This window comes from Octopus sinensis, linkage group LG29, assembly GCF_006345805.1.
Source record: "Octopus sinensis linkage group LG29, ASM634580v1, whole genome shotgun sequence".
NCBI lineage: Eukaryota > Metazoa > Mollusca > Cephalopoda > Octopoda > Octopodidae > Octopus > Octopus sinensis.
Genome location: NC_043025.1, coordinates 7377444 through 7391547, shown reverse-complemented (window position 1 = coordinate 7391547; position 14104 = coordinate 7377444). Strand labels below are relative to the sequence as shown.

The window sequence follows — 14104 nt, the reverse complement described above, 5'->3', positions numbered from 1 at the left end:
TGGCCCCGTGCCAGTGGCACATAAAAAGCAGCATTTGAGCGAGGTCGTTGCCAGTGCCGCCTGACTTTCCCCGTGCCAGTGGCACATAAAAAGCAGCATTTGAGCGAGGTCGTTGCCAGTGCCGCCTGACTGGCCCCGTACTGGTGGCACATAAAAAGCACCATTTGAGCGAGGTCGTTGCCAGTGCCGCCTGACTGGCCCCGTGCCAGTGGCACATAAAAAGCAGCATTTGAGTGAGGTCATTGCCAGTGCCGACTGACTGGGCCCGTACCGGTGGCACATAAAAAGCAGCATTTGAGCGAGGTCGTTGCCAGTGCCGCCTGACTGGCCCCGTGCCGGTGGCACATAAAAAGCAGCATTTGAGCGAGGTCGTTGCCAGTGCCGCCTGACTGGCCCCGTGCTGGTGGCACATAAAAAGCACCATTTGAGCGAGGTCGTTGCCAGTGCCCCCTGACTGGCCCCGTAGCGGTGGCACATAAAAAGCACCATTTGAGCGAGGTCGTTGCCCATCCCGCCTGACTGGCCCCGTGCCAGTGGCACATAAAAAGCAGCATTTGAGCGAGGTCGTTGCCAGTGCCGCCTGACTTTCCCCGTGCCAGTGGCACATAAAAAGCAGCATTTGAGCGAGGTCGTTGCCAGTGCCGCCTGACTGGCCCCGTACTGGTGGCACATAAAAAGCACCATTTGAGCGAGGTCGTTGCCAGTGCCGCCTGACTGGCCCCGTGCCAGTGGCACATAAAAAGCACCATTTGAGTGAGGTCATTGCCAGTGCCGACTGACTGGGCCCGTACCGGTGGCACATAAAAAGCAGCATTTGAGCGAGGTCGTTGCCAGTGCCGCCTGACTGGCCCCGTGCCAGTGGCACATAAAAAGCACCATTTGAGCGAGGTCATTGCCAGTGCCGACTGACTGGGCCCGTACCGGTGGCACATAAAAAGCAGCATTTGAGCGAGGTCGTTGCCAGTGCCGCCTGACTGGCCCCGTAGCGGTGGCACATAAAAAGCACCATTTGAGCGAGGTCGTTGCCAGTGCCGACTGACTGGCCCCGTGCCGGTGGCACAAAAAAGCACCTACTATACTCTTATATTAAACAAGAGATGCCGATTGCCATTTGTCTAAGTGTCACAAGATATATATGAAGGAGGTGAAGAAGGGGAGGAGAAAACGTTGTCATTGAGAGAGAAGTACAGTGAGATAGAGAGAGTGTGTGAAAGATAAATAAATAGATAGGTAGTCTTGTCACCATAGTAACTAATAAGTTTGAATTAAAAACACAGGAATTTTTAAGTGCCAGTCTGTCAATACAGCAAATTTATAAAAAATAAGGATTTGTAGTGGATCTTGCAAGCATGAAGTGGATTCGATCCACCATAGCCAAATTTAATTTAACAATACAACAGAACTTTTCCCACGGTGGAACAATGGTTTTTCTCTGACAGCAGTTATTACATTTTCCAGATGCCTTCAGCTAGGCTGAAATAATGTCTTCACCACTTGACCCTTTCTAACCTCTTCTACTCCACCAAAAGCTAGAATAGAGATAACAAGACCACCAACTAAATCTATTGTTCTCAATGATATATCTATCCTTCTGGATAGTTATAAAAGCAAGAATACCCCAAGCAAAAGTCAGTCGGTGACGACTCAGAATAACAAAAACAATTTGCAAACATATTTACATTCCCATTGTATTACGCATGCATGGAAGTGTCTGTTTGACTAGGTGCTGCTGGCTTAATTACACACGACTCAAGTTAGAGAAGGGGTATATATTATACACAAGGTTTAGGTTTTTCAGAGGTACAACCCTCTAAAAATCCCCTGCGTATTATACTGAAGGGCGGACTATACTTGAGGATTTACGGTAAATGATGATAATGATAATAACAACATTCCAATGAAAGTAACATAGTCTCACCGGATTTTCAGCCTAATTTTGCCAACCACATCGTCAATGTTTGCCAGGGACTGTTCCGTGGGGAAAAGCGTGTTGATGTAGTCGACAGGGTTAAAGTCCGGCCGATCGAGGGGGTCGTTACTAGGTAAAACCTGAAAAAGAAAAACACACAACAGAATTTTTTAAAAAAATGCAAAGTGCATATGTGTATGTATGTGATGTCTATGTGTGCATACACGTGCATTGGATACGCATGTATCTGTGTATGTTTGTGAGTGTGTGTGTGCGTGTTGTGAAAGTGCATGGCTCACTGGTTAGAGCGTCGAGCTTACGATCGTGAGGTTGTGAGTTCGAATCCCGGACCAGACTGCGTGTTGTGTTCTTGAGCAAGGCACTTTATTTCACATTGCTCCAGTTCACTCAGCTGTAGAAATGAGTTGCAATGTCACTGGTGCCAAGCTGTATCGGCCCCTTTGCCTTTCCCTTGGATAACAACAGTGGCGTGGAGAGGGGAGGCTGGTATGCATGGGCGACTGCTGGTCTTCCATAAACAACCTTGCCCGGACTTGTAACTGAGAGGGTAACTTTCTAGGTACAATCCCATGGTCAGCCATGACTGAAGGGGGTCTTTACCCGTTACCCTATGTACATATAAGGGTGTGGAGAGGGGAGGCTGGTATGCATGGGCGACTGCTGGTCTTCCATAAACAACCTTGCCTGGACTTGTAACTGAGAGGGTAACTTTCTAGGTACAATCCCATGGTCAGCCATGACTGAAGGGGGTCTTTACCCGTTACCCTATGTACATATAAGGGTGTGGAGAGGGGAGGCTGGTATGCATGGGCGACTGCTGGTCTTCCATAAACAACCTTGCCTGGACTTGTGGCTGGGAGGGTAACTTTCTTGGTGCAATCCCACGGTCAGTCATGACCGAAGGGGGTCCCAGCAGTGTGTGTATATCATCACCATTGTGCTAATATTCACTCTTCCGTGCTTGCAGGGATTCGAGGAAATTTGTTGGGGCAGTTCTTGTATAGTTGGATGCCATTTCTCCACGGATAAATTGTTTCCATGGACACCGCTCCCATGACAGTGACAGTCTACAATTATCATGTGATGTCAAGACAAGCAGATAGTTAAAATTCTTGTTCAACATCTTAATCTTAGTAAACAGATGACTCATCTACGTCCATTGATCTTAACATGGGGACCCCTCAACCGCAGGGGCTTAGTGATGGGCCCTGATTTACAAGTTCGTCTACTTCCTCTCATCATCACTTGCTAAATAATTTCTACATTATTTTATTATATACAAATAGCATTTTTAATATTTGGAGCCTCGCCTGGCCTCTGTGCTGGTGGCATGTAAAAAGCACCATCCGATTGTGGCCGTTTGCCAGCCTCGCCTGGCCTCCATGCTGGTGGCACGTAAAAAGCACCATCTGATCGTGGCCGTTGCCAGCCTCGCCTGGGCTCCGTGCTGGTGGCACATAAAAAGCACCATCCGATTGTGGCCGTTTGCCAGCCTCGCCTGGCCTCCATGCTGGTGACACGTAAAAAGCACCATCCGATCGTGGCTGTAAAAAGCACCATCCGATTGTGGCCGTTTGCCAGCCTCGCCTGGCCTCCATGCTGGTGACACGTAAAAAGCACCATCCGATCGTGGCTGTAAAAAGCACCATCCGATTGTGGCCGTTTGCCAGCCTCGCCTGGCCTCCGTGCTGGTGGCACGTAAAAAGCACCATCCGATTGTGGCTGTTTGCCAGCCTCGCCTGGCCTCCATGCTGGTGGCACGTAAAAAGCACCATCTGATCGTGGCCGTTGCCAGCCTCGCCTGGGCTCCGTGCTGGTGGCACGTAAAAAGCACCATCCGATTGTGGCCGTTTGCCAGCCTCGCCTGGCCTCCATGCTGGTGACACGTAAAAAGCACCATCCGATCGTGGCTGTAAAAAGCACCATCCGATTGTGGCCGTTTGCCAGCCTCGCCTGCCTCCATGCTGGTGACACGTAAAAAGCACCATCCGATCGTGGCTGTAAAAAGCACCATCCGATTGTGGCCGTTTGCCAGCCTCGCCTGGCCTCCATGCTGGTGGCACGTAAAAAGCACCATCCGATCGTGGCTGTAAAAAGCACCATCCGATTGTGGCCGTTTGCCAGCCTCGCCTGGCCTCCATGCTGGTGGCACGTAAAAAGCACCATCCGATCGTGGCTGTAAAAAGCACCATCCGATTGTGGCCGTTTGCCAGCCTCGCCTGGCCTCCATGCTGGTGACACGTAAAAAGCACCATCCGATCGTGGCTGTAAAAAGCACCATCCGATTGTGGCCGTTTGCCAGCCTCGCCTGGCCTCCATGCTGGTGGCACGTAAAAAGCACCATCCGATCGTGGCTGTAAAAAGCACCATCCGATTGTGGCCGTTTGCCAGCCTCGCCTGGCCTCCATGCTGGTGACACGTAAAAAGCACCATCCGATCGTGGCTGTAAAAAGCACCATCCGATTGTGGCCGTTTGCCAGCCTCGCCTGGCCTCCATGCTGGTGGCACGTAAAAAGCACCATCCGATCGTGGCTGTAAAAAGCACCATCCGATTGTGGCCGTTTGCCAGCCTCGCCTGGCCTCCATGCTGGTGACACGTAAAAAGCACCATCCGATTGTGGCCGTTTGCCAGCCTCACCTGGCCTCCGTGCTGGTGGCATGTAAAAAGCACCATCCGATCATAGCCGTTAGCCAGCCCCATCTGGCAACTGTGCCGGTGGCACGTATAAGCGCCTACTACACTCATGGAGTGGTTGACGTTAGGAAGGGCATCCAGCCATAGAAACATTGCCAGATCAGACTGGGCCTGGTGCAGCCTTCTGGCTTCCCAGACCCCAGTTGAACCGTCCAACCCATGCTAGCATGGAAAACGGACGTTAAATGATGTTGATGATGATGATGATAGGCGCAATTTTGGGGGAAGGGCTAGTCGGTTACATCGATTAGTATTTATTTTATGGACCCTGAAAATACGAAGGGTAAAGCCGACCTCAGGAGAATTTGAACCCAGAATGTAAAACCGGAAGAAATATTTCTGAGCATTTAGTCCGGAGAGCTAACAATTTTTCAGTCAGTTCGCTGGTTTATTCTGATGTTATAATAATCGATCACCGGGCTTGATTAGTACCGAATTTTATCGACCCCAGAAAAATGTAAACAACGTCAACCTCGGTGAGATTTCAACTCAGAACTTTAAAAATACGCAACTAAATACATATTATTTCGTCCTTACGTCTTTAACGTTTCTGTTAAAATCACGTTACTTATACCGAAGGATCGCCAATCAAGGGTTTATGGACACGGTCCATTACACCAACCCCATTACGTGTCTGGTGTTTCATTTGATCGAACCAGGAAGACGACAAATTTAACATCGAGTGTGATTTGAACACAGCACATAAAAGATACGTAACTAATTAATGCAATACATTTATTAATCGACTGATTATAATTAGCACAAGGTGTGTGTAGCTTAAATCTGATGCTCTACCTGTTCTATAAAAAAAAACTGTAATAATAGATTAGATTACAAGCTGTATAACTTGTCATTCATTAAGACGATGCGGATGGGTGGATACAAACACGGGTGCATTCACAAAGCCTTGACATTGTATGTATATGTTTATGTATGTGTGTGTACGTGTGTGTGCTTGTGTATATGTGAATGTGTGTGCCTATTTGTCTGCTGCTACGTTCTGGGTTCAAATTCCGCCGAGGTCGACTTTGCCTTTCATGCTTTCGAGATCGATAAATTAAGTACCAGTTACGTACTGGGGTCGATATAATCGACTTAATACCTATGTCTGTCCTTGTTTGTCCCCTTGTGGGTAGTAAAGAAATAGGTATTTCGTCTGTCGTTACGTTCTGAGTTCAAATTCCGCCTTTCATCCTTTCGGGGTCGATAAATTAAGTACCAGTTACGCACTGGGGTCGTTATAATCGACTTAATCCGTTTGTCCCCTCTGTGTTTAGTCCCTTGTGGGCAGTAAAGAAATATATATGCATGTGTATGCATGTCTGTGTATATAGATGTGTGTGTGTGTGTATGCGGGTGGAGATAAAAAATACGTGCTCCACCCGTTTTCGGCATGTGTATTCTTTACCTTCGCCGTGTAGACGTATGTGTATGTAGATAGATAGCTGGTGATGCAAGCAGGAAAAATAGAACTCAAAATATCAGTATATGTATATTTTTATTAATATTTAGCAGAAGCAATGGACTGTCTCAAGGGCCGAGAGTTTCGTGAGTTAGCACTTATACATACATACACACACACACACACACATATATATATATATATATATAATATATATATATATATGTATGTATGTATAAAGGCAAAGTCGACCTCGGCCTTTCATGCTTTCGGGGTCGATAAATTAAGTACCAGTTACGCACTGGGGTCGATGCGATCGACTTAATCCCTTTGTGTGTCCCCTCTGTGTTTAGCCCCTTGTCAGTAGTAAAGAAATATATATATATATATATATATATATATATTACCCTCATGTAGTATGTATGCGTGCAAGTGTGTGTGTTTGCATACGTGTGTATGTGTATGTGTGTGTGTGTGTGTGTGTGTGTTTACAATTTCCCCAGCTAAACTACAGGTATGCTCGGTAAATAAAAATATTGTGAGGTGGTTGCGCAAATTGGATACATTAACAAGAAGAATTTGGCCTATTCAGGAATGATCAAAGAGTCCAGTATAGTGAGGTGTTGAACGTTTTACCTGGTCGATGGCTTCTTGTACCTCAGGAGGGAATATCAAAGCCGAATCATCGAAGTGTTCGTCGTCGATAGCTTCATCGTCAAAATCGGCTGTTGACGCCATGTTGCCATCAGAGCCGAGAGTGGGAGGAGAAGAGTAAAGTGAGGGGGATCGAGATGATGTGTTTGAGCGAGAGAGGTGGAGGAAGGGGAGTGAAAGAGATAGATACTAATGAAAAGAGAGAGATGAGAGAGAAGATGTGAGAGTTGGAGATAGTAGACGATAGAGAGAGGAAGAAATGGAGAGAGTTGAAGACAGTGAGAGAGAGAAAGAGGGATAGTGAGAGCTAGTAATGACTAGAGAGAGTGTTGGATATAGCGAGAGAAAGAGAGAGTGTGAAACGGAGTAATAGAAAGAGAGAATGAAGAAATAGGGATAAAAAAAGAGGGAGAGGTACTAATAGTAAGTAGTGAGAGGGAGTAATAGAAAGGTAGACGTTGATATAGTTAGAAACAGAGAGAGAGAAAGCAACAGGTAGGGGTAGGGATCTTTTCGGTTTGAACGGCAGTTTTTTCTAGCGGTATCATATGAAATTGTCACCCATAATTATGACCCTAGTATCGATCTGTTTTAGGGTTAGGGGTGGGTGGAAGGGTATCTTTTTTCTTCAGAAATGTAAATAAACCCAATCTGTTTCTTAAACGAGGGACATATTCATACGGCACAGAATGTTTTTTTTTTACCTCAATGGACGTCATTGATTGGTTGAAATTGCAGAAATTGAAGAAAAAAACCCACAAATATGTTACAAACTATAGAATTTTCTCAATAAAGCCAAGAGAAAAAGATGTTTTATAAACACATTCTACCAGTATACGAAGTTTAAAAGTGTTTTGTTACGTAGAAATTATTTAAAAAAACTGCCGGTCAAACCGAAAAGATCCAAATATAGAAATCATTTCATATTTATATAAATATATATATATATATCCATTTCTATTAATATAATTAGCTAGAAAATGGTGATTTTTTTAATGAGTTGAATTAAAAGAAAATGTTGGACATAATATTTACTAACTGTGGAAAAAAAACTTTATTAATTTAGCACATATAGCGCAGGAGTGGCTGTGTGGTAAGTAGCTTGCTTACCAACCACCTGGTTCCAGGTTCAGTCCTACTGTGTGGCACCTTGGGAAAGTGTCTTCTGCTATAGCCTCGGGCCGACCAAAGCCTTGTGAGTGGATTTGGTAGACGGAAACTGAAAGAAGCCTGTCGTATATATGTATGTATATATATATATATGTATGTGTGTATATGTTTGTGTGTCTGTGTTTGTCCCCCTAGCATTGCTTGACAACCGATGCTGGTGTGTTTACGTCCCCGTCACTTAGCGGTTCGGCAAAACAGACCGATAGAATAAGTACTGGGCTTACAAAGAATAAGTCCTGGGGTCGATTTGCTCGACTAAAGGCGGTGCTCCAGCATGGCCGCAGTCAAATGACTTAAACAAGTAAAAGAGAGAGAGAGAGATCTCAGGAGTCAAGATATATTAAAAAGTAGTGTAAGGGAGGTAATCGAGACGAACCAAGTAATTTCTCTAGATATTTAGAATTTTTTGCAAATATTTCATATTAATATATCTCTATTTCTATTAATATAGAATCACAATTAGCTAGTAAATGGTGATTTGTTTTATTAATTAGTCGAATTAAAAGAATATGTTTAGACATAATATTTACTACCTGTGGAGAAAAACTTTATAAATTTAGTAACTATATCATCTTGATTACCTCTCTTCCATTACTTTTTAATATATCTTATTGACTCCTTTTACCCATTTACTTGTTTCAGTCATTTGACTGCGGCCATGCTGGAGCACCGCCTTTAATCGAGCAAATCGAACCCGGGACTTATTCTTTGTAAGCCCAGTACTTATTCTATCGGTCCGTTTTGCCGAACCGCTAAGTTTCGGGGACATAAACACACCAGCATCGGTTGTCAAGCAATGCTAGGGGGACAAACACAGACACACACGGATATATCTGTATACATACATATATACGACAGGCTTCTTTCAGTTTCCGTCTACCAAATCCACTGTGAGGGCGCGTGGCTTAGTGGTTAGGGCATTCGGCTCATGATCGTAAGGTTGTGAGTTCGATTCCCGGCGACGCGTTGTGTCCTTGAGCAAGACACTTTATTTCACGTTGCTCCAGTCCACTCAGCTGGCAAAAATGAGTTGTACTTGTATTTCAAAGGGTCAGCCTTGTCACTCTCTGTGTCACGCTGATTATCCCCGAGAACTACGTTAAGGGTACACGTGTCTGTGGAATGCTCAGCCATTTGCACGTTAATTTCACGAGCAAGCTGTTCCGTTGATCGGATCAGCTGGGACCCTCGTCGTCGTAACCGGCGGAGTCTTCTTAAACCAAATCCACTCACAAGGCTTTGGTCGGCCCGGGGCTATAGCAGAAGACACTTGCCCAAGTTGCCACGCAGTGGGACTGAACCCGGAACCATGTGGCTGGTTAGCAAGCTACTTACCACACTCCTGCGCTATATGTGCCAAATTAATAAAGTTTTTAGTAAATATTATGTCAAACGACTAAAAAGGCGGTGCTCCAGCATGGCCGCAGTCAAATGACTGAAACAAGTAAAAGAGCAAAGAGAGAGAGAGAGAGAATAGAGACATTAAAATTCTAAGAATTGGAAAAAGGTAAAGAAAATAAACCCGGAGTGTTGTTAGTTTGTAACCGGAAATGTTTTACACAAGGAACTGATGTTCATCATTGACCGCTCTGCTTGATAATATACGCACGTGTTTAAGGTTCTGTAATTTTGAGTGAAACGTTTTGGGATTCTGTTTTAGCAAAAAAAGGGAGATTCTGTTCGTAATTTAGGCGTTAAAGTCATGGGTCGATTGAGGAGAAGATATAATCAGAAAGGTCGACAACAGCTGGAGATTGCCATTAATAAAACAGAACAGGAAAAGGTAGGAGTTTTGAGTTTTTGTAAAGAAACCTTTCTATTTGTTGGTGGTTGTCGTTTGGACTCCACTCAGTATTTGGTGTTGCATACCTTATGATCAAAGTAAAAACAAATTTTACCACGTGGTGCAAATATACCCGTGTGTAGAATATAAATTCGCAAAAACGTTTTAAAAATTCCCAAAAATAGTGGCTGTGTGGTAAGTAGCTTGTTTACCAACCACATGGTTCCGGGTTCAGTCCCACTGCGTGGCACCTTGGGCAAGTGTCTTCTACTAAAGCTTTGTGAGTGGATTTTTTAGACGGAAACTGAAAGAAGCCTGTCATATATATGTATATATAGGCGCAGGAGTGACTGTGTGGTAAGTAGCTTGCTTACCAACTACATGGTTCCGGGTTCAGTCCCACTTCGTGGCACCTTGGGCAAGTGTCTTCTGCTATAGCCTCAGGCCGACCAAAGCCTTGTGAATGGATTTGGTAGACGGAAACTGAAAGAAGCCCATCGTATATATCTATATATTTATGTATATATTGGAAGGTTTGGAGGTGATGTACAGGCATTTTATATTAGAAGAAATAAGGTACTCAGAAATTCGGATGGTTTTATATTTACAGATATTTATTTGTATATTACATGTTTTTATACATCATATAACTGGTACTACTAGCGAAGACTGGACCCGGTACGCGCAGTCGCGCGTCCGCGCTAGCTAGTCGTAACTAGTCGATCCTACTACGACTTGCGCGTATGCAAATGAGTTGATTTTACAGAATAAAATAAAAGAATTTTTTAAAGAAAGTAAATAAATTATTTCTTAGAACAATGTATATGATGTTTTTACACAAATCACATAGAATGTGTGTGATCTATTCTTTTACTAGTTTTTAGTTTTTGGACAGCATCCATGGATTTGATAAGATGAAGATATTTTGGTAACAGTTCATTACACGTGTGTAAGAATGTGTAAATAAACAAGAATCGCCATTTACTAGCTAATTATGATTCTATATTAATATGAATTATTTACAAAAAAAATTGTATATATCTAGAGAAATTACTGGGTTCGTTCGATTACCTCCCTTCCATTACTTTTTAATAATCTTGACTCCTGAGATCTCTCTCTCTCTCTTTTACTTGTTTCAGTCATTTTGACTACTGCCATGCTGGAGCACCGCCTCTGGTCGAGCAAATCGACCCCGGGACTTATTCGTTGTAAGCCTAGTACTTATTCTATCGGTCTATTTTGCCGAACCGCTAAGTGACGGGGACGTAAACACGCCAGCATCAGTTGTCAAGCAATGCTAGGGGGACAAACACAGACACACAAACATATATACACACACACATATATATATATACATATATACAACAGGCTTCTTTCAGTTTCCGTCTACCAAATCCACTCACAAGGCTTTGGTCGGCCCGAGGCTATAGCAGAAGACACTTTCCCAAGGTGCCACACAGTAGGACTGAACCTGGAACCAGGTGGTTGGTAAGCAACCTACTTACCACACAGCCACTCCTGCGCTATATGTGCTAAATTAATAAAGTTTTTTTTCCACAGTTAGTAAATATTATGTCCAACATTTTCTTTTAATTCAACTCATTAAAAAAATCACCATTTACTAGCTAATTATATTAATAGAAATGGATATATATATATATATATATATATATATATATATATATATATATATATATATTTATATAAATATGAAATGATTTCTATATTTGGATCTTTTCGGTTTGAACGGCAATTTTTTAAAAATAATTTCCACGTAACTAAACACTTTTAAACTTCGTATACTGGAAGAATGTGTTTATAAAACATCTTTTTCTCTTGGCTTTATTGAGAAAATTCTATAGTTTGTAACATATTTGTTGTTTTTTTTTTCTTCAATTTCTGCAATTTCAACCAATCAATGACGTCTATTGAGGTAAAAAAAAAACATTCTGTGCCGTATGAATATGTCCCTCGTTTAAGAAACAGATTGGGTTTATTTACATTTGTGAAGAAAAAAAGATACCCTTCCCCCCACCCCTAACCCTAAAACAGATTGAAATGCAATATATCGATACTAGGGTCATAATTATGGGTGACAATTTCATATGACACCGCTAGAAAAAACTGCCATTCAAACCGAAAAGATCCCTACCCCTACCTGTTGCTTTCTCTCTCTCTGTTTCTAACTATATCAACATCTACCTTTCTATTACTCCCTCTCACTACTTCTTTTTAGTACCTCTCCCCCTTTTTTATCCCTATTTCTACATTCTCTCTTTCTATTACTCGGTTTCACACTCTCTCTAGTCATTACTAGCTCTCACTATCCCTCTTTCTCTCTCTCACTGTCTTCAACTCTCTCTATTGTCTACTAGATTGGTTCTAGGGTCATAATTATGGGTGACAATTTCATATGACACCGCTAGAAAAAACTGCTGTTCAAACCGAAAAGATCCGGACATTTTCCTGGGGTTAAAATGTAGTAAATGTAGGTTAAACTAAAGCGTTAAACCCAGTCAAAAAATCAAAAAAAATTTGTGTAATAGGTGTAAAACAACTTCCTCTAAACGAAAGGGGAGTGGGGGAGAGGCCTCGGAAAATTCACGCCGGGAATTTCCGAAAGCGTCTGAGGGGGTGACCCGGACACCAAAACAAAAAAAAAATAGTGTTAACCAACTTGCTCTTTATAGGGCAACTAGTTCTTTATAGAACAGCCGTGTTATAGTGGCCAAAAAAACGTTACTGTCCAGCATTGCTACTATTTATACCTTGTTTTAGAACTGGTTACTTCGCTTATTTTGAAAGTGTTGCATGGAAATTTACTCTAGGTCTCTCATTTTGTTTATTCAAAGATACAACTTGATCTTCCTGTACAAAGTCAGCAAACTTCCTACGACGACAGCAATGCCCTCGTCCTACCATCGGAAAAACGGAAAACGAAAAAGATAGCAGCTAAAAAGGAGACCAAAGTAGTAATCTCGAAGAAACTACGAAAGAAACTACTGAAGATAGTTGAGAAAAAGAAGAGAAAAATAAAGGTAAGATTTGAATATATTGAGCTTAAGGGCTTTGTGGGTAGTAAAGAAATAGGTATTTCATCTGCCGTTACGTTCTGAGTTCAAATTCTGCCGTGGTCGACTTTGCTTTTCATCCTTTCGGGGTCGATTAAATAAGTACCAGTTACGCACTGGGGTTGATGTAATTGACTTAATCCCTTTCTCTGCGCTTGTTTGTCCTCTCTATGTTTAGCCCCTTGTGGGTAGTAAAGAAATAGGTATTTCGTCTGTCGTTACATGCTGAGATCAAATTCTGCCGAGGTCGACTTTGTCTTTCTTCATTTCGAGGTCGATAAATTAAGTACCAGTTACGTACTCGGGTCGATATAATCGACTTAATCCGTTTATCTGTCCTTGTTTGTCCTCTCTATGTTTAGCCCCTTGTGGATAGTAAAGAAATAAGTATTTCGTCTGTTGTTATGTTCTGAGTTCAAATTCCGCCGTGGTCGACTTTGTCCTTCTTCATTTCAAGGTCGATAAATTAAGTACCAGGTACGCATGGGGGTCGATGTAATCAATTTAATCCCTTTGTCTGTCCTTGTTTATTCCAACTCTGTTTAACCCTTGTGGGCAATAAAGAAATAAGAACAGTCTTTTGTGGCACAACATACCACGGTATAACAGAAAAATAAAAATAAATGTAAGATTTGAATCTATTGAGCTTAAGGGCTTCTCATTTATGGGTTTTTCCACGTGAGACCTTTTCTTTTTTTCGAAGCGTCTCCTCTATTGGGAGTTTTTTGTAAACTGTTGAATTTTTTCTTTGTTGTAAAGTTTGTTTACATGGACTTTTTTCTTTCGAAAAACGGACAAAACCTTTTGTAACCTTTTGTCCTGTTTTGTCCCTTTATGTTTTCCAATCATATTTGTCAGCCCTTTGTGGCCAATAAAAAGAATTAATTATTATTATTATTAAAATTCTTCTCCACCAGAGATCGGATCTGATAGCAGCACTAGCAAGCGTCCAGGCCAGTTCTTCAGAGATTGATATTTTGAAACACTCCAACAAGAAGTGAGTATCTTGTTCTTATTTCATTGATGTGATTGTTTATTTTTAGAATGACATTGTAGGGTAGGTGTGAGAGGCAGGATCTGGCCTTGTTTTGAATTAATCATGCATTATCTCATAGCTTTGAGATTTCAATGATGTGATTGTTTATTTTTAGAATGACATTGTAGGGTAGGTGTGACAGGCTGGATCTGGCCTTGTTTTGAATTTATCCTGCATTATCTCATAGCTTTGAGATTTCAATGATGTGATTGTTTATTTTTAGAATGACATTGTAGGGTAGGTGTGAGAGGCTGGATCTGGCCTTGTTTTGAATTTATCCTGCATTATCTCATAGCTTTGAGATTTCAATGATGTGATTGTTTATTTTTAGAATGACATTGTAGGGTAGGTGTGACAGGCTGG

At 42.4% G+C, this 14104-nt stretch overlaps 2 protein-coding genes across 3 annotated transcripts in view; one reads left to right on the top strand and one right to left on the bottom strand.

Annotated features, from left to right (window-relative positions):
• The window catches only part of LOC115226176 (vacuolar protein sorting-associated protein 53 homolog), a 39742-nt gene extending 32924 nt beyond the window's left edge, over positions 1-6818 (bottom strand). For both annotated transcript variants that reach the window (XM_029797175.2, XM_036514953.1), the window contains exons 1-2: positions 6664-6818; positions 1919-2049 (exon numbers count right to left, since the gene is read on the bottom strand). In XM_029797175.2, coding sequence (XP_029653035.1) covers positions 1919-2049; positions 6664-6765 — 233 coding nt within the window. In that variant the 5' untranslated portion in view covers positions 6766-6818. The remainder of the gene's footprint in view (positions 1-1918; positions 2050-6663) is intronic.
• A 2540-nt stretch (positions 6819-9358) lies between these two features.
• The window catches only part of LOC115226109 (probable ATP-dependent RNA helicase DHX37), an 81587-nt gene continuing 76841 nt past the window's right edge, over positions 9359-14104 (top strand). Inside the window, exons 1-3 of the mRNA XM_029797093.2 lie at positions 9359-9634; positions 12487-12672; positions 13623-13702. Of these exons, the coding sequence (XP_029652953.1) occupies positions 9554-9634; positions 12487-12672; positions 13623-13702 (347 nt within the window). The 5' untranslated portion in view covers positions 9359-9553. The remainder of the gene's footprint in view (positions 9635-12486; positions 12673-13622; positions 13703-14104) is intronic.